Raw genomic sequence first — 25438 nt, forward strand, 5'->3', positions numbered from 1 at the left:
TCCGGTAAATGAAATCAGGTGGCCACACCAGTATTGAAAACTTGTTGATGCAAGCCCCGCCTTCGGTGCAGTCTATGATTCCCGTTTGCACACACAAATTCCAGGATACCCAAAGCAGCTTACTCTAGGCAGTCACCACTGGAGCTTGTTGTGGAAAACGTGCTTGTTTGGCTGGTTGTCTGCAAACCTTGGACGGGAATGAAAGGTACCTACCTTACTTTACCCAACCCTTCAATCTCTTCTTTTTTTTTTTTCCTCTGTCAAACATATCGATCGCAAATGTTCCTGCAAGCCCCAAGACTCTAAAACTACCTACATAGTACCGCCTACCTGATGTACCTACCATACCTTACCTGACGGTAGAGAGCCTGCATTAGCCCAACGCAAACTCCTCCTCATATCCCCTCTATCTTTCTTAGGTCTTTGCTACTATATGTCTGACTGAACGACATCCATTGCAGTTCTTCATACCTCGTGCATACTTTCCCCCATTTAATCATGAGCTTGGCCATGTTGCACTGGGGACTTCCCTGGGCGGTGGGACCTTTTTTTTACGTACAGTTGTATGGAGAGAAGCCGAGCGCTACTTCATTTACAATGTCTGATGCAATGGTCAAGCGATGATTGAGCTTGGGACAGTGCTGGAGACATATAATTGGTGGCATCGACGGAGCGGACTGCGGGGAGCCGGTTGAAGTCATTTCTCCAATTTACGACTCGGTTCGCTCCTTGTTCTCCCGAGGACTTACAAGCATCATCACAGGCTTCAAGGTTTTAAGTTCCGCGAGTTCCTAATCATGTGTATCCTTCGTATAGAGGACCGCTCGCCTTCATTTGGGACAATCCTCTTCGGGATCCTGGTGGTTGTCTGAATTTCATATAGCTTGGTTCGATATTCATGGCAGCAAGATGCAGCTCATCAGAATCCTGGCCGCCTTTTCAGGCATCACTTTGCGAATGGTAAATGCCAAACTCGACGCCCGCGAACAGGGTGGAAAGTATGTGCTGGCCAACGACCGGCTTTATACCGAGATTGACAAGACAAATGGCGTTATGACATCCGTACAGCTGGATGGGATGGACATGCTCGGAAGGCCATCGGGGTCCACCGGTCAAGGGCCGTACTTGGACTGCTACTGTACACCATCGGGCTTCTGGACGCCTGGAACACATCGATCAGAGTACGCCTTCTGGAGCGACAATGCCACCTGGGCCGGCGTCAGAATGCGAGACACGCATCGAGACACAGGCCAGATCATGGAGCAGTACTGGTTCATCCGCGATGGCGAAACTGGCTTGCATACTTTCTCAAGAGTGGCGTACTACAACGAGACGCACCCTTTCCTGAGAAATTTACAGGAGTTGAGGACGCTCTTTAGGCCCAGCACGGACATATACACCCATCTTGTCACGAATGAACGTCAATTTGCTCCACTTCCTGGAGTAGAGGCTGTCAAGAACCAGGTTGTCGTTCAGGATGCTACCTGGTGGCTTGGGAATACTACTAACGATGCTTATGTCCAGAAGGAGTCTGACTACTTTACCAAGTACACCTTTATGGATGTTTGGAAGGATCATAAAGCTCATGGGATGTGCGTGCTCACTGGGAGGATCCCAATATGGAATTTCGCACAACCTGCTCATACTCTAACAGTTCGTGGCTAGGTTCGCTGACGGCACAAAAACACCTGATAACACCACCTACGGTGCCTTTCTCGTCCATAATACGGTTGACACCTACTTTGGAGGGCCACTGCACTCCGATCTGGTGGTCGATGGGATTGTGTACAACTACATGGGTAGGCTAAGCCGCCTGATATAAGCAATCATGGGCTGTGTGCTAAAAAGGGTGTAATATACAGTCTCAAACCATCATGGCGAACAAACTGTGAGCAACGCCAGTGTGGCGTTCTTGAGCGATATATCAAAGACTAACATTTAAATTAGCCAAACATTACCAATGGCTTTGATCGTACTTTTGGCCCAGTGAGTTCTTTCTAGCCTACGTGACGGGGAGTAGGCTAACGATCCTTTGTAGTCCTTCTTTTACTTCAATCATGGCCCAGCCGGGGCATCCATACACGACTTGCGACAGGACGCCGAACAGTACGCTGACCCGACTTGGAATGCCGAGTTCTACGATGTCATTGCTCCTTTCGTCACCAATTACGTCCCGACTTCCAGCCGCTCGACCTTTCGACTGCATGTAGATCTTCCTCAAAGTGCTCAGAATCCCGTGGCAGTCAGTAACCAAACCTCCTGTGTTCTGTAAACTGGACTGCACGATGTTTCTGACGCGTCTTTCTGATGTATAAATGACAGATTCTCACCGAGAACCATCACTACCATCAAGACAATGTCTACGACACAAAGGCGCTGCAATACTGGACTCGAATATCACCCAACGGCGATGCCGCCATCCCCCGAGTTGCGCACGGTAGCTATCGACTAACCATAATAGCTGACGGTATCTTCGGTGACTATGTCAAGGACGACGTTGTCGTTTCGGTTTCACCCACTACTCCACGTACACATGCCCGCTGGCGTGAGGAGTCAGCCGGCACCGAGATATTTCGCATCGGAACGCCGGATAAGAGTAGCGGCGAGTTCAAGCATGGCTACGAGCCGGACCAGACCAAGCCCCTGCAGCCAGAGCAGTATCGGATCTATTGGGGCGCCTATGACTTCGTGGAGGATTTCCCCAACGGGGTCACATTCAAGGTGGGGGAGAGCAAGGAGGTCGATGACATGAACTACATTCATTGGAGCGTATTTGGAGGCCGTGGGAATCATCGTCGGCCCGAACCATACTGTGAGTTGTGTTATTCAAGGGGTATGTCTAGTCAAGTCAAAGCTCATTATACTGACGACTTCGAACCAAAAGTTGGAAATGGAGACGTCAACAACTGGACCATCAAATTCGACGTCAACGAGGAAAACATACAGAAGAAGAGGGAGGCTACCTTTACGGTGCAACTGGCAGGGGCAAAAACGGCAGCGGGCAACACAGATGTTTTCAACGCCAGCGAACCGCACGCCAACCTGGCGTACACCGTGAACGTGAACGGCGCCGATCTTGCCCCCTGGATCATCCCGTGAGTGAACTTGCTCCTTCATGCTTTATGCCGGCGTGCTGGCCCTGTTCTGATTGCCGGTGACTACCTAGATATTACCATTCGAGCTCATGTGGTGTAAGGTCGGCAGTCATCTGCTTCAACCTAGCTCACAAGTTCACCTTTGACCCGACCCTTCTTAAGCCGGGGGAGAACAAGATCGTGTTGAGCCTGCCATATGCCGCGCAGAACTACGAGTCTGCACTACTGACAAGCTCGGTTTACGTACAATATGACGCGTTGAGGCTGGAGATCCGATAAAAACGACAATAATACGGCCTCATTTACTGCTCCTTTTTTGGGTTTTTGATACAAGAAAGTAACCCAAGCTGCGTGGCATTCATTACTTGGTCTTTGGAAAGCGCTTTAATTGTTTAGCCGATCACACATGTTCAAGCTACATTGGTTGCTGCTGTTGTGCACGCATTTACAGCAGTAACAGCAACTTTGAACAAATAAAAGGTCCCATGACTCAAAGCTTGGACGCGGTTGTCCTACTGGACATTGAACAACACTCTCCTGAGGCCTCGTCAGCTGTGAGACTGGAGTAACCAACGGACATAAGGGTGAGGGGGTGCGTTGCTTTCGTTTCCATGCTTCCCCCTCGGCACTATTACTTTTATCCGCTTCCACGACTGCCATCTCCGTTGGAGAAAAAGGGGGACTTGTTGTGCTTGGAATTCATGTCCACGAAGGGCTGAGTTATATGTCAACTTTCTTCCAGCCCCGATTTGCGTGGCAGTCTAAGATTAGCCATTACTACGGGTTAGACGAAGATTTCGCCAGCTTTTGCCAATCGGCTTGAAACACTCGTTTCGGAGACGAGGACTTTTACCCATTCCAGCGTTGTCTGTTTCGCTAGTGCATCCATGACAACGGGCGCAACAAAAGAGAGAGAGAGACGGAAAAGAAGAAAGACGAAAGAAACCCTGGGAAACCCACTTATCCCTCACAAGCGAGCCAAGGTACCGGATCTGACTTCTAGAACTAGAAGCGCTAAAGGACCACTTCTCGGCTGCTCTGTCCATATAGTGACATCCCGGGGCTTATGTACCGGGTCCAATCCGACCTCCCAAACTGCCAAAAAAAAAACCCCTTTAGTCCCGGCTCGCAGCATGAACCCAAATTTCTCGTACCCTCGCTCGCCTCCGACGCTTTTCTACATGACACGACCCCCCAGGAGCCTATTTCGGGCTGCGTTGCCCATAACAGAGTACCTGAGTTAAGAGCTGAAAGCGACACGCACAGGCACAGGCAGTTTGAACTTTGCCGACAGAAATTGCCGACAAGGATGGAAAAATACAAAAGAAACAGAAGAAAGAAATATAGAAACCATCCCCTAGCTGCTTCTGGTCTAGTTGGCGTTGTGGACATGTCGCCAATGGGAGAGCATCCTGCCAGATAGCTGGACGACTACCGACATTGGGTACCTACCTACCTACCTAGGTACCTCGGTACCCTCAGGGTAAAAAGTAACTTTTTCTTTTCTTTTCGTGAGAGACCAAAAAAAAAGGGAGTATAGTGCTTCCCATATCACGAATCAGATAATGACCCGTTCCCGTCGTCCCGGCCCAAATTTTGCGAGTCGAGTCGCACATGGAAAGCGACCACGAGGCGAGTATATTTGGGGCCCCTTTTATTGTTGTTTATTGTGACATGCCGAAGAGGGAAAAAAAGATACCTCAGTTCCGCGCGTGATACCTCCACCCATTCAGTAAACAAACACAGGGTTACACCTGAACGAATGCAGATTCATGACGACTTTGCGGCAACCTGCATGTGTGTCGTCAAATTTCTACGGCAGATAAATGGACCTTGGAAATCCCATGTGTTGCCTCACCGCTCGTCTGTGCCTGGTTCCCAGCGATCGGGGTCGCTGTGACATTGTGTTACCACCCCATCTATATAATCCCACCTTGTTTGTTGATATTCCGATCAAGTATCACACCAAATGCCGACTACACTGCGGAGATTTTCAACCTTGGCAGAGAATTGGACAGAAGCAAAGGGCGACTAGTCAGATATGGGAATTCCCAGTGAGGCTGATTGCTAAAAGAAATATCTCTTGATTCAACTGTAATATTCCACAGAACGCAGACTGCCGTCACCAATCTCGACCAAACACAAAAGAATCAAGGTCGAAAAAGCGACAGGGGTATCTGAGTCCAATAGAAGCAACAACAAGCCGAAAAGGCGGCCTATCAAAATCAGCGCCAAGTAAAAAACCAGAATGGTGGTAAAAGTGAAAAGAAATCAGGGAGCAAGTAGAAGACTGGGCTTTTCTTTTTGCCAAACCGCAACCCACAAAGCCGATGATACTCCATGAAGGAAAACAGAGCCAATGGGGGTTAAAAGACAACCTAAAATAAAATAGAAGAATAAAACAAGAAGCACAAGAGAAGGAAAAGTATGTCATGAGCACATTTGCGAAATGAGGCCAGAGAAGGAGAAGGGGAGTCAGTCATCTAGATCGAGGGCTCGTTACACCTGCACTCGACTGTGATACTCGCACCAGCCATCTCTCGCCGCATATAGGAACGGGTAACCACAGTTCCTGTCGGGCGTCAAGATCGGCTACTCCAGCCTAGCATCCGAACATGTCGCTGGTATTCGAACAGCAAGAGTCGGACACCGGAAGTCGCCGAGAGAAGGAAAAAAAAAAAAGAAAGACTTTTCCGGACTGTAGAGAATATCAGAGCTGTTGCTTCGGTTGCTGTTTCCTGTTGGCGAGGTGTCGTATTGTCCCTCCTTGACACAGACCTAAAAATGTCGTATACGGGATTAGCTCCGATTCTAACCTCCATGCAAAGATATTTTTGGCGTACCTGGGGGGGTTGCTAGTCTTGCCACAAACCCCAGCTTTCCCCTAAAGTCCAGCCTCCTCTTGCTTTACTGGCCTCAGCCGGCAAAGCTCACCGGCAACCGTCATAATAGCAGCCGCTGCACCTTTTGGTCTTGCACCACCTGCACTCCCAGACTAGCTGGAGAGGACCTGCTTGGCAGGCTGCGCAGACCCATTGGAGTAATGACGTGGGCGACTTGAGCATCTGGAAGTCATGAGGGCACTGCGAAACCGCCATCTTTGTTTCGTTTCTGTCTCGATGCACAGATATTCGGTGTTCTGTATGGGGCTGGACTGTTGAAAATTTGGTCGAGCTTCTTGGGTGGTAAAGGCTAGACTTTTAGATAATGTCAGCTGTGGAAGACCAAGGTCGGTATCGAGGCGGGCTATATCAGCTTACAGGGCTAGTGCGTAGGTAGCGTGTTGGTGTCCTAAGACAGTGTTGGTGTAGTATGATAGCGACAAGTAGGCTAATAACGAGTATGGGCGTGGTAGCTTTCGTTGGGTCCTGCGTTGTTCTTGGTGTTGGAGTAGTTCCAGAATCCGAGAAGCTGGATCTTGGTACGATTATATAGAATACAAGCTATACGTGGGAAAGTGACCTTAGGTGCTTCTTGTGATAAGAACCAACCAGTGGGTGTATTGTGACAGTTCACAAACTTGTGACGGTTATACTGCCGGGGCACAGGGTACGTTTCGGTGGACCCTTGTACCAGGCGCTTGCCGACGGACTTCACCGCTTGAGTAGAGTGAAAAAAGCGACGCTTCAAGCAGTGTTCTCACTTCGTAGCGAATCCTCAAGCTGCCGTGAAGCGGTCGCGGTCTGGACGCACCAGCCCTGTCGGGACGAGAGGTCAGGACCTGCCCGGGTTGGGTTCAGAAAGTGGTTCGGTGAAGGTCCCACTCTCCCGTGATCTAAGCCACTTGTCTTGACGAGATGGTGGTAAAGTGACGCAGTAGCCGCTGCAATCTGAAGTGATATGCGATCCGAGATCGCGATGTGTAACGGACAGCGAACAGACAATCGCGTGTAACAGCACCTCGCGTGCTATGTACCGATTCTTTGGTGCCGGACTTGATCCTTCCCCCTTTTCATCTATTTGCTTCGTGGCAGCCTGCGACGGACAAAGTGTCTGCCAACTCCAGGCACAGCAGACACGGCAGTGGATCGGTTGAGAGATAGGTATAGGTGTGCGGTCGATTGCGTCAACGGCTTACCGGTGTACGGTGAAGCATCGCCAGCGTCTTAGGGAACATGGAATCCATAGTACTGTATCTATGCGATGAAACAGCGAGCCGGGGGGTCCGTTGGGTTTGATAAGTATACCAGGGCTTTGCACCAAGGACAGCAACCTGGCTGCCAAAGTAACTGGGCTACTGAGCTAAGTTGTAATAATACCAAGAAGTAAAGATAATATGTGATCAAGTTTCTTGTCCAGGTAGGTACTCCGTATATATGGAGCGATGGGACGTGAGCAAGGGAGGTTAAAAATGCCAAGGTGAAGCAGGGTTAACAGGGGTTACGGACGAATGGCCACCTGGATACCTTATGTATGAGAATGGGAAAAAAAGCAATGGCGTGGATCCGGCATCGTTCGTCCGAAAGAGGCTCTTGAACGAGGTGGTATTGACTTGTTGTGGGTGGCAAGATGGGATGGAAGACAAATGTTTGGCATGTCCTTTGGAGTAGCATTCATCTGATGTGAGGAGCCAAAAAGGTTGAGCCTAGGTCATCCACCTCATCCTCTGGTGTGCAACGCATAGGTGTAGTTATGGGCAGATTTTTGCTTCAAAGGGTGGATATGTCATAAATGAACAGTTTTGTTTTGGAAAACGAAAGGTTTATTTATGGTACTGGTACTGTATCTAGGTATCTACCTACCTACTGTAGGTACGGCCAGGTACCGTAAGCAAGTGCCTGCCCACAACACAGTCGTCACTTAATAACAGACAAAGCTAGCCTCAGAAAGGTAGCGATGACTGTTGCCAGCCCACTCAGGAAAGAAAAATTCCAGAAAGAGGAGTCGATTTTGATTGACTATTCGCGCACCGCCCCTGCCTCAAGTTGTTCGTTGCCCTTCCATAAGAACTTCCGATCCGGGATGCCGTCCGTTTTGAGCAGGGGCCATCCCATCCATCAAAAGACAAGGGCACCCAGGTTAGAGTCCAAGGTGTGTTTCAAGGCTACACCTAAAATAGGCCCAGAACACAACCTGGAAGAGCTTCCTTGGATCCTATTTCGTACTGTCGGTATTACGTTGATACTGGAGTTTACTGTAATAGCTTGCCTGCCACGCGGTACCGGGTTACCCAGCTACAGTATTCGTGCTTCTGTACGTGGTATGGACTATTTCAATAAATTTCCCACCTACCAAGGAAGGCTAGCCTACAATTGCTTCTTTTCCCTCCTAGTCACCAACTCTTTTTTTTTTTTTTTTTTTTTTTTCTTTTTTTCAGATCCTCAAGGAACATAGCCAACATACCAGGTAGTTAATTACCATACACGCAATATGACGGCTCAAAAAAAACTGTAGGACTTCAGACCATCTCGCCGATGCGAAGTAACCTTGCGATGGCATGTCGGGGAGGAATCATCCAACCTATAAGGTACCTTGGCTACCTTAGCTACCCAACGCAGGCAGGTAAAGGCAAGCGAGCCGTCTTGAGTTGTAGCTTTTTGCCCAAAATGGAAGAGCCTGCATGAAATGCCTTGACCAATCCCAAATCGTATAGCCTTCTCACCCAGGACATCCATACAGAGTACCTACAAGAACCCCACCCAAAGCCTCTACCACCTCCTTGCAAACAACGGCGTCGGTGGGAACTTTGCTGTAAAGAAATTGCGTTTGATGTCCAATTTCGTTAATTACTGCTTGACTAAGACAGGATTGGAAAATCGCGGGAGGGGACGCGGAGGAGGCGTTGCCGCCCGGTTGCTTCCTGGGACCGGTGCAGGAGAATTTATGGTTACCGTACATGGATGCGATTTGCTCGATGAGGAGAGACCAAGCAACCACTGGCAGCATCGTACCGCACCAAGCTTTCATTACCACGTACATAACAGGTACAACAAAAAGTACGTGACAAAGTGCCTATTTACTACGTACATGAGCATACTTTGATAAGGTCCGGCCGTCGTAATTCTCAATGTAACTAAATGTTTACATCATCGCCCAGAGGCACTCATCTTCCCTCTCCCTGAAAACCTAAGGTACCTACACCTCAGAGGTAGGTATCTACCTCAGTCGACTGGACAACTACCTAGGCAAGAAAAAAGCAATTGGTCTCCACCTTAGGTAAGCGATGATATTCAGGTTGCAAACTTGACAAAATCACAAAGTACCCTCAATGTCACGGTGCCCCACCAGAGAACAGACCAGACTAGAACGACTCTGGACAGGCTTGCGCACCAGGTGCCCCGACCATGTACGAAAGCCTCTTTCTCTTTTTTTCTTTTTTCTCTCTCCAGCGGGCGACCTTTGGACCTGGATTTCTCATTTCAATCGGCCACTTTCTTCCGCTCCCTTACCGGACCGCTGCCGATTGGCGATGAAGCCGAGGGTCCCCTGGCGCGGACGTTGCTTGACAAGGATTACCCTTACCAGTAGTACACCCTTCTCCTTCTCCCTGCGGGACTTGCCCATGGATTGATTTCATCTCCAAACCAGCAGCAACGCCGTCTGGTGTCGTGTATTGACTGACCTAAGACTGACCTACGAAGCTACGGAGTATTATTACAGTACAGTCAGTACCAGTGAAGCCCGCGCGGCCGTCCGTTAATCCGCATTTTGCCCCGTACCGGGCAGAAGGGCGCAACAGTTCCATGGATCTATCATCACGGACGAAATATACGTACGATGTGGCGGGGTAATTGTCTGCTGAACTTCGGACATTATCGGAGGTCGCCTCCTGTTTTCTTGCGTAGTGCTGCTTACTGAGTTGAGTTCACCCGTAGGCGACCTACCAGAGGCTCAAAACTCAAACTCAAAGCTATATGCAATGTTTCTACTTTATGTCCACGGCGTTTGTTTGCTTGCTAGCTTTGTCAAGGACGTCAATCACTGATCAAATTCATGGTTGCCCAGCCCCAGTGCCGTCCGCTAATGTAATGTACATACATACCTTACATATGTGTGTGTACTGTATGTCCTTCTTCCTATTCTCCGCGCCAATGGACCATTCCCAAAACCCCCTTCCGGCTGACCTGACGAATATGTGACATCCCCTGCCGTTTTATCTTGACATTTCGCAAGCCCCTACTATCCCCTTGCTCCCCACTTTGACAACGGTTTTTCGCTACTGCATCAAGGAACCGACTACCACCTAGGTACATGATGCAATGATCCAGATCAATGTTAGCGTCACACAAGGAAGGGTCTGCACAGCCAAGACATGGAGCTACGTGCGGCTTTGACTAAGTCAACTACTGCAGTTTTTCCATCCAATATTAGACGTTGAAATTGACAGCTGATGTCACTGCTTGCTTCTTATGAAAGTCGCGGGAAAAGAATAACCCCAAAACCATAGGGAGTATCTAACCCAAGACACGGCTGGCATCTTACATACAATCCCATATACTTTAACCCTTGGTTTCGTTGATTGTTAAAATAATACCTACCGAACCGTACAGTACAGTACCTACCTAGGTTGGCACTCAAGTTCTTTTAGTGGCCCCCGACTCACCGCCATAATGACAGACCAGTATTAAATAACTGATAGGTCATTCAAAGATAGCCTTTCTTGCCTCTCGCCATGATCACCTTGTGGGGGCCCTTGGGGCTGTATCAACCTTTTCCCTTTCTCTTACACCCTAGCAAGATCAATAAAACAAGGCTTGAAGTGCCGTCCCTTGCTTACTTATAGTACGTAGTACAATCTCCCTTGACCGGGGCCCCGGAGTATCCTGTCTGAAAACGACTTAATTTTTGGTTACTGATCATAAGGTAGAAGAAGTAAAGACAATAATTATATCGCGCAATAAGTTCAACCCCGCTTTTCTCTTCTGTATGTGTTTCTTTCCCCGCCATCCACAATAACCGTTTTATCATCTTGCATTTCCATACCCATATCCATACAGTCACAAGAGCCGGATATTTTCTTCTCAGGCTGGCATAGGGACAAACACGGTGGGGAGCTCAAAATTTCCCATCTCAAGCAATACTATCCATCATGCCATCTAGATGTCTTACTTACGTCTCCACTGCAAATGCGAGAGGCCACTATCATCGCGCTGGTTGGATCTGGCACCCCTGATATCCACGATGGAGGCAACGTGCAGAAGAAACTTTGCTTCCAACAGCAAGCCGCAAAACCCGGATCGGAAATTTGCGTATTCTTTCCTGCTACGCGAAAGCCAAGGGGGAAGATTCAAATCCCTCATGCTTTTACGAAGTTACTAGGCTAACTATAAAATTCATGACCCTCCCCGGTGCCAAGACCGGCATCACATCCATTTTTGCATACCATATCGTAGAACTATCCGTTCCCTCGCTACTACATAATTACATTATGTACAGTCCCAGTTTATGCACCCATCACGAATGGCATTCTTTTTTTGTCCGGGGGAAACACGAATGGCCGCAGAATCTAGATGTGACTGTAAATCTTGGCTCAATCTCCTCCCACCTTCAGAAGCCCGGGGACCGGATCCGTTTATCACGTATAGCTCGAAGGAAAAGAAGAAGAAAAAAAAAGCTCTTGGGAGGGGGAGGGACTTGGCACTATCAATACACACCCACCCACAAGGACGGGCTTTTCCAAACGCGGGCGCACACCCACGCAGAAAAAGAAAAAAGAAAAAAAATCAAAGCCACCCCAATTGTGACCCGCCAGTTTTCCCGCTCACCGAGTTGGGTGTGAAAGGTCTTAGCTTAGCAACTATTACCGCTTCCGGCCGCCTGCGTTGCAACCCATAGGCGAACCCTCCAGATTTGTCGTGGTTTGCTGTCCATATGACGACGGGAAATTCCATACTTCTTCTTACCCTCTTATTCCTTTTTTTCTCTCTCTCTCTCTCTCTCTCTCTCTCTCTCTCTCTCTCTCTCTCTCTCTCTCTCTCTCTCTCTCTCTCTCTCTCTCCTTGGGTTGTCCTCGGAGAGATCTGAAAAAAAAAACAGGCATAGAGAAGCGGGAAACAAAGAACAAATCCGACATCAATAAGGTTTATACTTCTGGGCTGCAGCATGAGTTTCACACCGGTCGCTGTCTGTCTGGTAACCACACTTCGTTTTTATCCGCCCGCCGGCCCCTAACCAAACTTCAAGATATTCTGAATGACGGATTTTGTTGTTCGCTTCTAATATTAAATGCCAGGCAAACTCGACGCGAGCAAGCCCCACCAATTAGAGTAAAATTCCAGTTTATGGTCTTGATGGGCCGCCTCTGGACGACGGCCATCCTTGGGCTAGGTAGGACGTTCCAGACAGTCCTGTTGTCCGAAAGGCAAGCCAACCCAGTGTGAAATAAAAGTCCCAGCTACGAAGATCTTTTGCAAATACCCATATGCTTCAGTTCATCAAGGTGTCTGACGTATGCCGGGATGGTAGCCAAGGATATTTGCTCGATATTTATATTACTTCGGGCAGGAAGCTAGATTAAAGGGGTATCTCTGTACCACGGACTCGTTGGTTCAGCAAAGCTTTGCAACATACTACCGTGCAAATAAAACTGAAACAACTCTGGGATGAAAGATTATAATCAGGTGAGGAAATATAAACGGTAAACTTTGTCCATGTTTTGTACAACAACATGCCGTGTCCAAATAGTAACAACATCAAGGCACAAAAAAGGACAAGATCCAGGGGTTGCTGCGTCAAGAATAACATCCACTACTTCTGTGGCGTCTCCGGAACTTCCCACATTGACCTGACTTGTTGAACACGCGACTTAGGAATAGGTGTTGAAACTCCGCTGCTGGTCTTGTCAGGAGCATCAGTGCCGCCACGCAAAGGAGACGATGGTTTACCCGTCGCACTTGCAAAAGGGATCGTTCCAGTAGCTGAAAATACCGGTAAATCTTGTCGCTTCACGGGAGACGGCGTTCCAACATTGGGCGGGAGCCATTGGAGCTGCTGCTGCTGGTTACTTTGAGGATGTGGCTCCGGGACCGGACCTTCCGGCTGGAATGGTATGAACATGTCGGGCGTCGAGGGAGCGGCTGGATAGCCCGAAGATGAGTCGACCGAACTAACGTTCAGGGGAGGCTTGGAAGCGATGCTTCGTCCTGATTGCATCCGCTCCGGCGCGCTTCCCGGTACGAGAACAATCGGTGACCGCTCCTCTGTAGGTGTGACTACTTGATTGCCGTTTGTGGGCATAGCTGCCTTCTGCTCGCGAGCTTCCTTTTGCGCCTTTGTGAGCAGAGTGATCTTGACTTTTTTCATGTTGGTAGTGAGACTATCCATCTCATCATTGCTTTCTTTTGGCTGAGTTAGCATAGATGATGTAGAAGCCGGTACTCGCGAAGCAACGGGACTCGGGCCTTCATCTTCCTTCTCCGTCTTGATTTGAGGGATGCTCGGAGGCGCAGCTTTCTTTGCACCGCGGGGGGCCTTCGGGACTACATCCTTCTTCATGGGAGCTACACGCGTCTTTTTGATAGGTAGGGATCCACCAGTGGTCATCGTGCTGCGGACGCTCATTGACGACTCTGGCCTGATACTCAATGATGTGCTGGGTCTTACAACCGCACCATTCATTGGAGGGGGCAGGAATCCATCAGGAACTTCGGACACAACTGTCGATGCAGCACTAAGACGTCTCGGGGTTTGCTTAGACCTCCCGGCGGCCGCAGGAAAACCCCTTGCTGCAGCCTGGATTTGTTTTGTGGGTTAGCATATAAACTACAGTCAAAAACGTGGACCAGAGTAATCATACCTTGTCTGTTGCAATAACAGATGGCCCCGCCACAGTCTTTCTGCGATCGCCCTTGGCAAAGTCGTCCTTATTCGACTCTGAATATGACTTCGGGGCCTTCCGTTCGCGCAGTGACATTCTCGTGGAAGAGCGAGGGGGCTCGTCAACCTCAATGGACTCAACTATTGTAGGAGATGGCAACGATGACGCTGCAGCCGCCAGTGCTATAGACTGGCGATCCCGCCTTTGCCGTGTCGCCTCTGCGTTGAGGTCTTCTGGCTTGCAGCTACCTGTTTGACGATCGCTGGGGATCAAAAGTTTGCTAAGCTCATGGGCTGCGACGGTCCATGGAACATCAGGTGGTGGTGGTGTTGGTGCTCGTGGTACGGGCATGGGTGAGCTCCTCCCGTCGGTCGTGGATGGCAAACTCCGACGGATTTTGCTGGGATTGTACACCACCTTGGCTTGAGATGACTGCGTGGGAGATGAATATGTCGGGGGCGTACAGTTACGGGGCTTCCTGGGCTCAGGAGCCTCCATCGGGGCAGCCATGACCGTCTCAAGCCGCTCGAGTTCTGAAGCATGCCACCACTCTGCTTCGTACGGGTGGAGGGGGAATGTGTTCTTGAGGCTGAAAGATTCTCTCCGAGCATGAGTGAGGCTTGCTCCACTTAGCCTTTTATTGACTTCTCCGCGAAGGCCCTTCAAAGGAGCGAAGTCTACGGGATCGTCACCCGCCAGGCCGCTTACATGACTCAAAATACCCGAACAAAGTGCACGATCGCTATAGCCACCCTCGAGGACGCTAATTACTCTGCCCTCGACGCTGGTCTCCTCTTCCGCCGCGATCTTGACGACATCCCGCGTGAGACGAGCATAGAATTCTGTTGGAACGTTGACTTTATGTCGTTGCATACCTGCACCCTCCCACTCACTGGCATCAAATCCAGCAGAGAGAAAGATGGCACCCTTGGCAACATTGCTCTGGCCAGCATTTCGGAAGCGTTCTGTTTGAGCCCTGAGAAACTCTCTCGTCTTGTCCAGTAGTACCTTGTATTTGGACTCATACAGCCGCCAGAAGTCCTCTTCTGTCTTCCATGGTAGCAGGTGGACGTTCCAAATATTCTGGCCATGCGCATTTTCAATGCACAAGCTTGCGTTTTTGACCTTCTCTTCGTCGCCCATTTCGCATGGATAAGAGTTGATGTCGTGCAGACTAAAATATCCAATCGACGGCTTCTTCCACCAGGCGGCATTCGTCGACAGTCCAATACCGCGTGTATTGTGCTGCCAAGCAATGGCCTGCGAGCCGTCACCATGGTGCAAGTCAAAGTCAATAATGGCCGCATGGGTCAGTCCATGGCTAAGAATTCCGTGCATGATTCCAACATGCACATTATTGACCCAGCAGAATCCTGAGGGGAACGAAGCAGAGCAGTGATGACCCGGTGGCCGAATTGCGACAAAAGCACGCTTTGCAGGGTTTTCTGGAGTGAAGACAGCATCCACGGCCTCGCATACACCTCCCAGGGAACCCTCTAGAGCATCCAGCGACTCGGAGCAGAGATACAAGTCTCCTTCGTGGAACTTTGGCGGCGGCCCGTTTTGTTCCGGGCCCCTGGGCATGTCCGGCCGCTGCAGTTCCTTTCCGTTCATCGCCAGCTTTGTTTCCGCAGAGTCACACATCATTTTCAGCTCCTCCATCCACTTGGTGCCGTGTACGTTCGTAACCGCCTGCGACATCAGCGGCAACCGACGTGTGGTCTTTTGTATCCGGAACGGTATCGAGGGTATTGCCGCAGGATCAAGACTTGGATCAATGGGATGTATTCCATCAGAATGTCGCTCTCCCAGACGTACATAGGCAGCAGCTACACCAAGTGCGCTCGCCTTGATCCTTTCCGGTCGCTCGACTATCGTGCTCAAGGCAGCCCGGGAGGTGCGAGGGCGGGAAAATCGATGTCCGTAGCAGCTGTCGTGCATAATTACAACAGTCTCGGAGGTGGGGTCTGGTTGCTCACCATGCCGGACTGCCAGCTCAAGCTTGAAGTAATCACGGGCAACAGAGGCAGCCGTCTGAGCTGGCTTCCGCTCCGGCGGCGAGGTGCTGTGGCGAGGCGACCGTGAAGCCGAAGGGGATGAGATATTGACGGAGCTTGCCCGGCGTGGCGGCGCGACACCGTTCACAGAGTGTAGGGAGTTCATTGAAGCCTTGCGCAGTAGGCCTGGGGTGCCAGCGCGAGACGCTGGACGGCCGCCCTCAGCCAGGGGACTTCGCGGGGCGGCGCCTCGGACGCTTAAAGAGCTTGGAGACCTCGAGATGCTCATGGAGCTTGGAGAACGCTGAGTGCCATTTTGTGGAGATCTCGCCGAAAGAGAGAGGTGTCGGAGCGATTGCGCCAACTCATCGTTATCGTCTGTAGGCTGGCGATTTGGCCCTCTCGAGGGCGAACGGTAGGCCATGGCTACCTGCGACGCCAGCCTGGGGCAGGGATGTTGTTCCCGTGTTTGAATCAATTATAGATAAAGTTTTTGTCGATTTTGTCGATTTTGGTTTTTCTTTTCGCCCGTTGCAGAAAGTTCGCGGGATATTAATGTCGACTTTTATTGATGTTAATGCCGTATCACAAGGTGGGATGGGAGACTTGCACAGCACTCAAGGCCATACTTAGTAAATAAAACGTGCACGCGCGCCAACCACAGTGGCTCAAGGAGCAACCGCGTCGTGCGCCTGGCGTCATCTCACATGCAGCTCACACAGTTGGATGGGGCTGCAACAGTGGACAACAATGCGCCCATGGCTGGCTGCGGGGTCGGCCCCCGTAGCGATTCAAGGGGCATGAACAATTGGGTCTCAGAAACCGTCTAACCGTCTAATTCAAAGTGCACATTAATTCCCGTAACAACGCCGTCGCTTTGTCGTCTTACCTCCGAAGGTATGTGTTGTCTGCCTCGTATCAATAGTAAGAAGTCTGAGAGGTACTGCAAATGGTTTGTTCTCACGCACTGGCCCAAGTGTCAGTGATTATTGAAACACCTCGATGTTGATCAAATTGGATGAGACAACAATGGCTGCTGAGCAAGGTTGCGAATACGCCTGGACTCTATCGTATCCTGCAAACACTCACTCAATCAGAGAGTGGCCTTGAGTGTGTCCATAAAATAAACAGCACATTCTGTCCACAGCCTACCTACCAGGCGATTTCAGGTTAAATCAGCGCACATAAAGGGATATGATGAAGAAAACCATGAATATCGAAATACACCCACCCGCCTAAACGTGAACAAATTCCCGCGAATCTTGACAACAGTAGAGAGCTTGACTAGACAATGTTACAAAACCTACTAGGTCTAGGACCAGTAACCTGGATCCTGTCATCTCTGAGTCGATGAAATGTTGATTCTTTTTGGACTGAAATGAACGTTGTTTAGGCCTCGACTCCAGATGGAATGGAAGTAAGTGACCAAACAGAACTCAAGTTGATGGTATACAGTATGTCAATGTTAACTCTCGCTGATTTTAGAAACGGGAACCATGTAATAACAGCCTCACCAAGAAAGGCGAGTGAGTTTGATGGTTGAAAATTGGGGTACACGTGACTTCGATCCACTTTAACGCGGAGCCCTGGAGACGTGGGGTGATTTCACGCTCGCACCAAAATTGGTGGTTGTTTCTGTTTGACCTTCAACTCCGACATCACCAAACCAAAGAACTTTACGAAAGCCGCCAAGAGTAAGTCACAACGCCTAATTGACCCTGATATTTGCTGTTCATGAGCTGACAAGACTGCGGAAATAGTGCAGATGTAAGTTTCATCGACTCCCGATGTGCGAAGCGATCGAGCCCCGACCGACGAACGACGACTAATCCGAACGACTTGCAGCTTCGTGAAGACTCTGACTGGCAAGACCATCACCTTGGAGGTCGAGTCCTCGGACACGATCGACAATGTGAAGTCCAAGATTCAGGACAAGGAGGGAATTCCCCCTGACCAACAGCGTCTTATCTTTGCTGGCAAGCAGTTGGAGGACGGCCGTACTCTCTCCGACTACAACATCCAGAAGGTTCGTTGGAGCCAGCGATCGTGCGATGAATGGATCGGATTCTGACTGAGCCTTTTTCGCACAATAGGAGTCGACCCTCCACTTGGTCCTCCGCCTGCGTGGTGGTATCATCGAGCCCAGCTTGAAGGCTCTGGCCAGGTACGTCTCAACATGACTGCTTAGTTGTTGAGCTTGACTGACTTGGGACCCTTTTTTTTTTACCGATCTACAGCAAGTTCAACTGCGACAAGCAGATTTGCCGCAAGTGCTACGCTCGTCTCCCACCCCGTGGTATGTTCAAGTCCCCTCCAATAAACTACCGCCGCATCAGTATCACTGACCTGATATCGAATTCGCCAAACAGCCACAAACTGCAGGAAGAGAAAGTGTGGACACTCGAACCAGCTTCGCCCCAAGAAGAAGCTCAAATAAACGATTTCACCCTCATCACGGTCTTTGGCGTCACGGTTTTTCGGTTCGCGATCATCGAGAGTACAGGGAGGGGTTATTTCGGAAAAGCTTTGGCGCACAGGGAAGCCAGGGACATCTGACAAGTCAAGGACTTTGTCGCTGCCATACATCCAAAGAGCCTCAGAACATGATTCCATGAATTTTTTCATCAAAATACCTGATACCTTGCCTACTGTTCTACCGTGCCGCACGTGATTGTTAATTACAGTATGATAGTGAATTTCGTAAACTTAGAAAGGAGTTGGTGGAGACTTATCCATAGCCGGTAAAGTGCAAGCAGACGGGGTGAATGTGATGACTAAGCTGCACGATGCCGTTACGTGTTGCCAAGCCGGTCGCGAGCGTTCCCTGGCCCCATTCCGACCTTATCTCCCTAAGGGACCTAACCATCCTCGCCCAATGCTACTTCTCAAAGATACACATCCCAAGAGATCAATCGAAACACGTGCCGTGAATAGAAAATATAAGTTTTGGTGTTTCTGAGAACTCGTACTTGCAATTCACAATGTCTGGCCCTGGATACGACGCCGTCGTTGACATTGACGACGAGGTAGCCTACCCGCATTAAAGCCTCTCGCAGCATCTCTGCGTGAGATGGAGCCTCTTACTAACCCGAAATTTGATCACAGGGCGACCTAGGTCATACGGATCTCCAAGACGACCTCGAATTTCATAACTCAACCTTTTCAGAAACGACACCAGGTGCGCGGAAGCCAGGTGCGGTAGGCGGTGCCGGGTCCTCTGGTCTGCCATTACCAGCGACAGCGTCGACAGTCTCGGGCAAGAGATATCTCTGGACCGTTTCCTACTATGCGCAATTCTTCGACGTCGACACATCGGCCGTGCTGAGTCGCTGTTGGGCGGCACTGTACCCGCGTGCCAACTTTCTTGATGTGCTCGAGGGGAACCCGGACTTGTACGGGCCCTTCTGGATCGCCACGACGGTCATCTTCATCCTTTTCATCGGTGGCACCATAAGTCAATACCTCGCCACGAGGGGAACGACGGAGGCTTTCGTATACGACTTTACGTTGCTCAGTGGTAAGTGTGCAGCCTTGCTTTATGCTTTCCTCAAGCATTTGCTTACACGTTTTCTTCATCCCAGGTGCTGCTGGTCTGATTTACGGCTACACACTCTTCCTCCCGGTCGTTCTTTTCCTTGCACTGCGCTACTTTGGATCCGAGTCAGCCAACCTGCTCGAATGCTGGGCTCTTTACGGATATGCAAACCTGATCTGGATCCCCGTGGCCCTCATAAGCTGGTCGCAGATTGACATATTAAACTTTGTGTTTGTGGCTGTGGGCTTTGGCTACTCTGTTGCCTTCTTGCTCCGAAACCTTTACCCGGTCCTGAGCGCCACAGACCGCCAGACCAGCAAGATTCTGCTGATTGTGGTCGTGGCATTGCACTTTGCGCTAGCTGTCACGATCAAGATCTTATTCTTTGCGCATCACAGTCCTGTGGCGAAGGGAGATGGAAAGGCGCAAACTTGATGAACTTGGCATTGAAGAGCTCGCCGGAAAGTACCGGCGGCGGAAGGTTGTACTGTGTTGTACTTGTATCTTATTTAGAGCCAACAAACCTATCGCATTGCATTTCAGCTTTGACACAAGACAACCATCAAGGTTTGACTATCCAGACGCACCAGCAAAATTCCTTCTAAATACGCACTAAACTAAAGCGTCAAGCTCGGCTGGGTGTTGTTCAACGTCATATTATATTGATAATTATACAATCGATGGACCCGTTTAGGTATAAAGATATGGCTGGTAGCCTCTTATCTGCCATCATTTCTGAATATCGTCTGTGTTCTTGGCCCAGTCCAGCCAGCTTCCCGGATAGTCATGGACATGCTCGAACCCAGCATCAAGGGCCATGGCCTTGGCAGCCCGACTTCTGACACCGGCCTTGCAGTACACAATCAGCTTTTTGTCGAGAGCGGGGCGGTCGAAGCCGAACCTGAGCCGGAACTCGTCTGCAGGTATGTGGAAGCTGTCCGGGTGTGACGTAATTGGTATGTTGACAGCAGAGGGAATGCGTCCCGTCGTCTTGAGTTCGTGGGGTTCCCTAACGTCTGAGGAAAAGGTTGCACGGCCTTCAGTGTTAGCTACAGCATATTCCATGCAACCAGAATGCTGTGAGACGACGTCCTCAAGGACTTTCTCACCAATTATGACCGTGTTCGTATCAGCGCCTTCGTTTATATCTAGGACGTGTCTTTCGACCTGAAATAATGGGCGCAAAGCGGTGGTTAGCAGCTGCCTCCCCGAGCTCCGATTCAGGTGGGCGGGGGATCTGACCACCCACTGACCTGGTCAAAGGTAAGGGACGATGTCTTCGGCTCGACCGGTTTCGATTGTTTTGAATAAGTCCGACATTGGTGGAAGATTTGGCATTGAGGCTTTTGCTGTCTAGGCGCCTGCAATTGCCGACCGAAGGGCCTGGTGGAAGCGCTGAGAGAACGGTGAACCGATCTTGCGCATACTGGTCGCGCGGCTGTTCCTCTGACGGCCGGCGCCGACGTACGGAGGAGGGCTGGTACCAGTTGCCGAGTGCTCGTCATTATGGCTTCAATTCCGCTGTGCACCTTTGACAGGTTGCAAACTACTGTAGTAATGTCGGATTATTTATTTGGTATGAAACCCCATTCAACCAAGCGTCGTTTCCGATGCGAAGAAACGTAGATTCTGCGTGGAAGCTCAATTCTAGGTGAATGTGATCAAAGAGCTCGCAGCTCTCGAAGCTGTAGTTGACGTTTCGCGGGGAGGGTGGTGCGCTGACGTGAAAGCATGCTCATTAGGTTCAGGGGAGAGTCTCCACTGATATAATACCGTCATCAACCGCCTGGAAAACAGTTTCAGGACCCGCAGCTTTCATTCGAACTAGAAGTCACGGAAAACGGCAAACTTCGAATTTCATTTTGCACATCTGAAAACCCCCAAGGGGTCCTGGCTCGTCCAAACGGTCGTCTGTAATGGTCATATTAGTGATTATCGGATGGAAAGTCTATGTACAGTTATAAATTTCAAAAAATTCCAAAAGCCACGGGTCGGATGCCTCTGCACAATCAAAGCTTTTCGAGGCCGACATAAGGGGTATTAGTTCGGCCCATTAATTCATATCCATAAAAAGCTGCCACTGTATCGTTAGAACCAATATTCTGTCTCAACCATGGCACTGGTTTGGGACTGGTGCCCTTGCATGGTTGTACAGCTTGAATTTAGTTCCATTTCCTCCAGTCAAAAGTCAAGGGGCAGTGGTCCTAGAAAATAAACAAAACTTGGTTAGAACAACGCGACAGCTGATTGAGAAAATCTGTAAAAGAAGTCAAAACTTACCTTGGGGAAAATGGTGGCAAAAACTTGAATCTCTTCTGACAAGGGGGTCGCGTGGTGCTTCCAGTCCAGCTGAAGTGAGGCCATGCCGACGAACAAAGCCAAGTTCAGCTGAGCGTAATGCTGGCCGAGACAATAGTGAGGTCCTGTACCGAACACAAGAAAGTTCTTCTGACCCTTTTCCTCGGCGTCACCAGTGTAGTACCTCTCCGGGTCAAACTCGTCTGGCCTGTCGTACACCTCCGGATCACGCAGAGCCATGTAAGTGGTAGGAATGAGCATGGAACCTATGGACAATTGGGGTCAGCAAGTTTTGTCCTCCAACATTTCAAAACGTGCTGGAGTCTCTCCTTACCCTTGGGAGCGGTGTATTCAGGAGTAATAGGGAAAGCCTTCTTGGTGACGTAAGGTACCATGATGACTGGGGGACGGTAACGCAGAAGCTCCTTGACCACGGCACGTGTGTACTTCATCGACTCGAGCTGTTCCAGGCTCACACGAGCGTTTATATCACCGTTGCGGACATTGTAGTTCTCCTCGCGAACACGGTCAAGAACCTCGGGGTGCTGCGCCATGATCTGGAACATGTAAGTAGCAGCGCTGCTGGTAGCGTCCTGGGAAGCGAAGAGGAAGGTGAACAAAGTCTGGGCGATCTCGTAATCGGTAAAGTCGCGAAGAAGGGGGTTCGGCTTCTCCATGTCATCGGTGATGGTTCCGGCAGCCTCAGCATCGCGCCAGCGCTGGGACAAAACCATCTGCTGAATCCAGGCATCCATGATACAGGTAACCTCTCCATCTGCGTTCATGCGGGCCTTGCTCTTAGCCGCGCACTTGGAGAACTCGGCCAGGACCATGTCGGCCGCCTTCTTTCCATACCACGTCTTGGTGAAAGGGAGAATGATGGGGAAGTTGACAAGCTCCAGAGCCTCGGTAATGTAGAAGTAGTCGACGGCAATCCTGCGAACCGTCTCGTCGGACATGTAGTGACCGACGAAGGTACGGCAAGAAACGGCGGTGATGATCTCGCGGAATTCGACCATGAAAGGAACCGGCTTTCCGCCAGCATCCTTGGTGATCTGAACCATCTTCTTGAAGTAGCGGTTGTAAACATCCTCCTGTCCGGGCAGGTAGCACTCAAGCGCCTTGCGCGTGAACAGACCATTTAGGCCCTTGCGGAAGTCAACATGCGCCTTGCCATCGAGAAACACCCAGTTATCGTGCCCCAGCAATTTGGGAGCCACGTCGACGACGCATGGCTTAACATATCCGGGCGAGTTGAAAATCTTGCGTGCAAGATCACGGGTTGACGCAATGACTACGAACCTGAGTAGAGACCAATGATTGTCAGTATACATACCATGTTCAGCAGCTCGGTCACTGTCTTGGAATGTGGGAAAGTGTATGCATACTTGTGAAAGACGGAGACACAGCTAAGAGGGCCGCTTGTCCACTTGCCGTAGTACTCCTCCCACTTAGGGTTCATTGACTGCAGGAACGGGCCGATGAAAGGCTCTTTGAACCTTGGGCCAACAATGTTACCCTTGCTTCGCTGGTAGCTGACTGTTGTCGCCACAGACATTAGTCTCTTGCTGTACTAGTGGTATGTCACAGTGTATATAGTTCTACACTACAACCCCGGTGCTGAGACTCACATTGGTCGTAGATGGCCAACATGAGCACAACAGTGCCCAAGATTGTCCAAAATCCGGCATTGGAAACCGTCTCGATAACGTTGCCAAGCACGTATTCCAACTGGGGTGGTAGGGCTACATTGCTGGGCACATAGCTGGCGAGCGGCGAGGTGAACGCAGCAGTGGCGTTGGCAACGCCAACGGCAACGGAGGCCATGTCGTTAGGTAGGAGAGCCGCTGCGAGACGGGCTGTCAAATCTGGTGCGGTAAGGTGATCTTGGAGTGTGGGATCCCTTAGCAACCCACAATGCGCCCGCAGTTGTATGGCGTTTCGTCTCAGACCAAGGGGCAAACACAAAGGATCAAACTTAAAGAACAGAGAGAGAGAAATATCACGCGACGTGACAGGACAGCCAGACAGCTATTTAGCAATCAGTTGGGTATACCGAGAAGGGGGGAAACAAACACCCTGTCAAAATCTAGTTCTAGTTCTGTTATTACTTTAAAAGGAGAAGAAAATTAAGTTGCGTGTGAGAGAAAGTTCGAACCCTTCCAATGCAACATCAGGTTAAATTGCCTTAAGCCAGTTGTGCTCCATTCCTGTTGTGACCTGTTACCGGCCACTTTACAATCCCTGTTTTCCTTTCTCGGCAACGCGGGCAAGCTGGGCAATCACTTGTCCCATCGAGCTCGGCTAGGGAAAATTTTTGTCGGTGTCGGGGTTTGTTGGTTCTCCTTGACCCCGCCCTTACGATTCTCTTCCAGCTCTTCATAATTACAGGCAAGATTGGGCTGACATGGGGGGTCTAGGTCCATATAACGGGTCTACGTATTATGCCCACACCGTAAGAGGTGAAGGTTGAATTGTAGACTGCAATTGGTTGGTCGCGTTTGTTTGCTGCAAGGTACGCTTGGTGATTCGTTGATGTAGTTGATTTATCTCATGACGCAGGCCGGTTGTTTTTTTTTTTTTTGTCCAATGTAAGTGTATCAAGCGTGGTGTATGCTTATGCTTACAAACCTTCTGATGGTTAAATTGTTGAGAAACCTCCATCCCTCCTATCTTCAGCCGAGTCACGGGATGACTGGAATTAACGCACGCCACAGTTCATCTGGTTGGGTGCTGGACTGCCTTCCGTTCCTCCCGAGATCATCGTATGCCAAGCTTTTTATCACGTACCAATCGGACTCATGTACCCACCGACCACACCTACCGGTAGGTTGAGAGTCAGGTCACGACGAATCAAGCGAGTATTCCGAGTCCCGTCCGGCGCCAGAGGAACAGGTATTACTCGCAAGGTAAACAAGTCCATGACAGGAGGTGTTTTGCATGACCAATTCATGAAACAAGAACAGGGCCTACAAGGCTCTGGCTCTGGTAAATGCATGCATTCAATATTACGTATGGCTGCTTTGCTACATGCCTTGAGAAGCTGTCTACACGATCATGTAGGTAGGTACCTAGGTCCCTAATGCCGAAGGTTACACCACCTATGCATATGTAGTGACTAGTTCTAGACCTAGATTGCGCACTGCGAACTTGACTTTTGATGGCACACGACCTAGCATCTCTATGTGCGCAACACTATAACAGATATGGTAAGCCGCAACGTCCAGTTGTACTGGACTTGCTGGTTGCCCCTGGATAACGAATATATCTATCATCCCCGCAAAATCGCAGTCGGTCGTACTCATGCTCGCCATTTTTAATCACAATATTTTATGCACTAAAATGCACCGCTAAAACCGGCTGCCCCGTCCCGGTTCATCATTAGACTAGTGACTGACTGGGTAACGGATCCTGCAAGGCTACAGCAGAACCGTATGGGGAGGGGTGAGAGGAATGAAGAGAAACCGCTTGGTAGGGCCCAACTTCTTCACATGATCGCGGTTGCAACCGAAAATAGTACGTTGTATATAGGTACCGACCTAGGTAGCTTACCTACCTCCCTATCGTAAGCCCTATAACCGGTCAACGTTACCATGTCATGGTCGAGCAGTATTACATTAACAACGTTGACTCGTGGTTTGCGCAGTTCCTGCCCTCGACTCGTGGGTTGGGCGGTTCCTGTCATACACGGGAACTAGGTAGGGACTAGCAAACATCACGGCGGACGTTGTAGCACAGCAGCATCTCGCAGCTAGTC

The 25438-nt window shown here is 50.0% G+C and overlaps 10 protein-coding genes across 10 annotated transcripts; 6 read left to right on the top strand and 4 right to left on the bottom strand.

The window, feature by feature from the left end:
- The first annotated feature begins 108 nt into the window (after window positions 1–108).
- MGG_06041 (rhamnogalacturonan lyase) lies at window positions 109–4609 on the top strand. The gene is made up of 9 exons (XM_003711842.1): window positions 109–205; window positions 462–1592; window positions 1666–1799; window positions 1863–1888; window positions 1948–1986; window positions 2039–2242; window positions 2323–2812; window positions 2885–3095; window positions 3167–4609. The coding sequence occupies exons 2-9, from the start codon at window positions 910–912 to the stop codon at window positions 3372–3374; spliced, it is 1995 nt and encodes a 664-aa protein (XP_003711890.1). The 5' UTR covers window positions 109–205; window positions 462–909; the 3' UTR covers window positions 3375–4609.
- Window positions 4610–6302: 1693 nt separating this feature from the next.
- Window positions 6303–6699, top strand: MGG_16745 (uncharacterized protein; the record flags this gene model as incomplete). The annotated part of the gene is made up of 3 exons (XM_003711843.1): window positions 6303–6366; window positions 6451–6516; window positions 6644–6699. The coding sequence occupies 3 exons, from the start codon at window positions 6303–6305 to the stop codon at window positions 6697–6699; spliced, it is 186 nt and encodes a 61-aa protein (XP_003711891.1).
- A 1232-nt stretch (window positions 6700–7931) lies between these two features.
- Window positions 7932–9157, top strand: MGG_16746 (uncharacterized protein; the record flags this gene model as incomplete). The annotated part of the gene is made up of 3 exons (XM_003711844.1): window positions 7932–8126; window positions 8842–9031; window positions 9135–9157. The coding sequence occupies 3 exons, from the start codon at window positions 7932–7934 to the stop codon at window positions 9155–9157; spliced, it is 408 nt and encodes a 135-aa protein (XP_003711892.1).
- Window positions 9158–9449: 292 nt separating this feature from the next.
- Window positions 9450–11335, bottom strand: MGG_16747 (uncharacterized protein; the record flags this gene model as incomplete). Its single annotated transcript, XM_003711845.1, has 8 exons — window positions 9450–9590; window positions 9673–9676; window positions 9812–9864; window positions 9920–9945; window positions 10074–10159; window positions 10522–10569; window positions 10813–10858; window positions 11149–11335. 8 exons carry the CDS (start codon window positions 11333–11335, stop codon window positions 9450–9452), a joined length of 591 nt encoding a protein of 196 aa, XP_003711893.1.
- Window positions 11336–12478: 1143 nt separating this feature from the next.
- Window positions 12479–17324, bottom strand: MGG_06043 (histone deacetylase HOS3). The gene is made up of 4 exons (XM_003711846.1): window positions 17080–17324; window positions 16478–16996; window positions 13831–16410; window positions 12479–13766 (listed from the first exon to the last, which is right to left on the bottom strand). The coding sequence occupies exons 3-4, from the start codon at window positions 16270–16272 to the stop codon at window positions 12783–12785; spliced, it is 3426 nt and encodes a 1141-aa protein (XP_003711894.1). The 5' UTR covers window positions 16273–16410; window positions 16478–16996; window positions 17080–17324; the 3' UTR covers window positions 12479–12782.
- Window positions 17325–17444: 120 nt separating this feature from the next.
- MGG_06044 (ubiquitin-60S ribosomal protein L40) lies at window positions 17445–18609 on the top strand. The gene is made up of 6 exons (XM_003711847.1): window positions 17445–17542; window positions 17609–17615; window positions 17694–17874; window positions 17942–18012; window positions 18086–18144; window positions 18218–18609. Coding segments are annotated over exons 1-6 (387 nt in total). The 5' UTR covers window positions 17445–17541; the 3' UTR covers window positions 18286–18609.
- Window positions 18610–18708: 99 nt separating this feature from the next.
- Window positions 18709–20079, top strand: MGG_06045 (uncharacterized protein). The gene is made up of 3 exons (XM_003711848.1): window positions 18709–18874; window positions 18954–19365; window positions 19430–20079. The coding sequence occupies exons 1-3, from the start codon at window positions 18830–18832 to the stop codon at window positions 19816–19818; spliced, it is 846 nt and encodes a 281-aa protein (XP_003711896.1). The 5' UTR covers window positions 18709–18829; the 3' UTR covers window positions 19819–20079.
- MGG_06046 (uncharacterized protein) lies at window positions 19991–21204 on the bottom strand. The gene is made up of 3 exons (XM_003711849.1): window positions 20637–21204; window positions 20493–20550; window positions 19991–20399 (listed from the first exon to the last, which is right to left on the bottom strand). The coding sequence occupies exons 1-3, from the start codon at window positions 20886–20888 to the stop codon at window positions 20113–20115; spliced, it is 597 nt and encodes a 198-aa protein (XP_003711897.1). The 5' UTR covers window positions 20889–21204; the 3' UTR covers window positions 19991–20112.
- A 73-nt stretch (window positions 21205–21277) lies between these two features.
- MGG_06047 (cytochrome P450 61) lies at window positions 21278–23856 on the bottom strand. Its single transcript, XM_003711850.1, has 5 exons — window positions 23313–23856; window positions 23070–23220; window positions 22016–22983; window positions 21664–21947; window positions 21278–21587 (listed from the first exon to the last, which is right to left on the bottom strand). The coding sequence occupies exons 1-5, from the start codon at window positions 23506–23508 to the stop codon at window positions 21546–21548; spliced, it is 1641 nt and encodes a 546-aa protein (XP_003711898.1). The 5' UTR covers window positions 23509–23856; the 3' UTR covers window positions 21278–21545.
- A 626-nt stretch (window positions 23857–24482) lies between these two features.
- On the top strand, window positions 24483–25383 carry MGG_16748 (uncharacterized protein; the record flags this gene model as incomplete). The annotated part of the gene is made up of 3 exons (XM_003711851.1): window positions 24483–24748; window positions 25100–25197; window positions 25328–25383. 3 exons carry the CDS (start codon window positions 24483–24485, stop codon window positions 25381–25383), a joined length of 420 nt encoding a protein of 139 aa, XP_003711899.1.
- Window positions 25384–25438: the final 55 nt, after the last annotated feature.

The sequence above is a fragment of the Pyricularia oryzae genome, chromosome 3 (genome assembly GCF_000002495.2).
Source record: "Pyricularia oryzae 70-15 chromosome 3, whole genome shotgun sequence".
In the NCBI taxonomy this organism is placed as follows: Eukaryota; Fungi; Ascomycota; class Sordariomycetes; order Magnaporthales; family Pyriculariaceae; genus Pyricularia; species Pyricularia oryzae.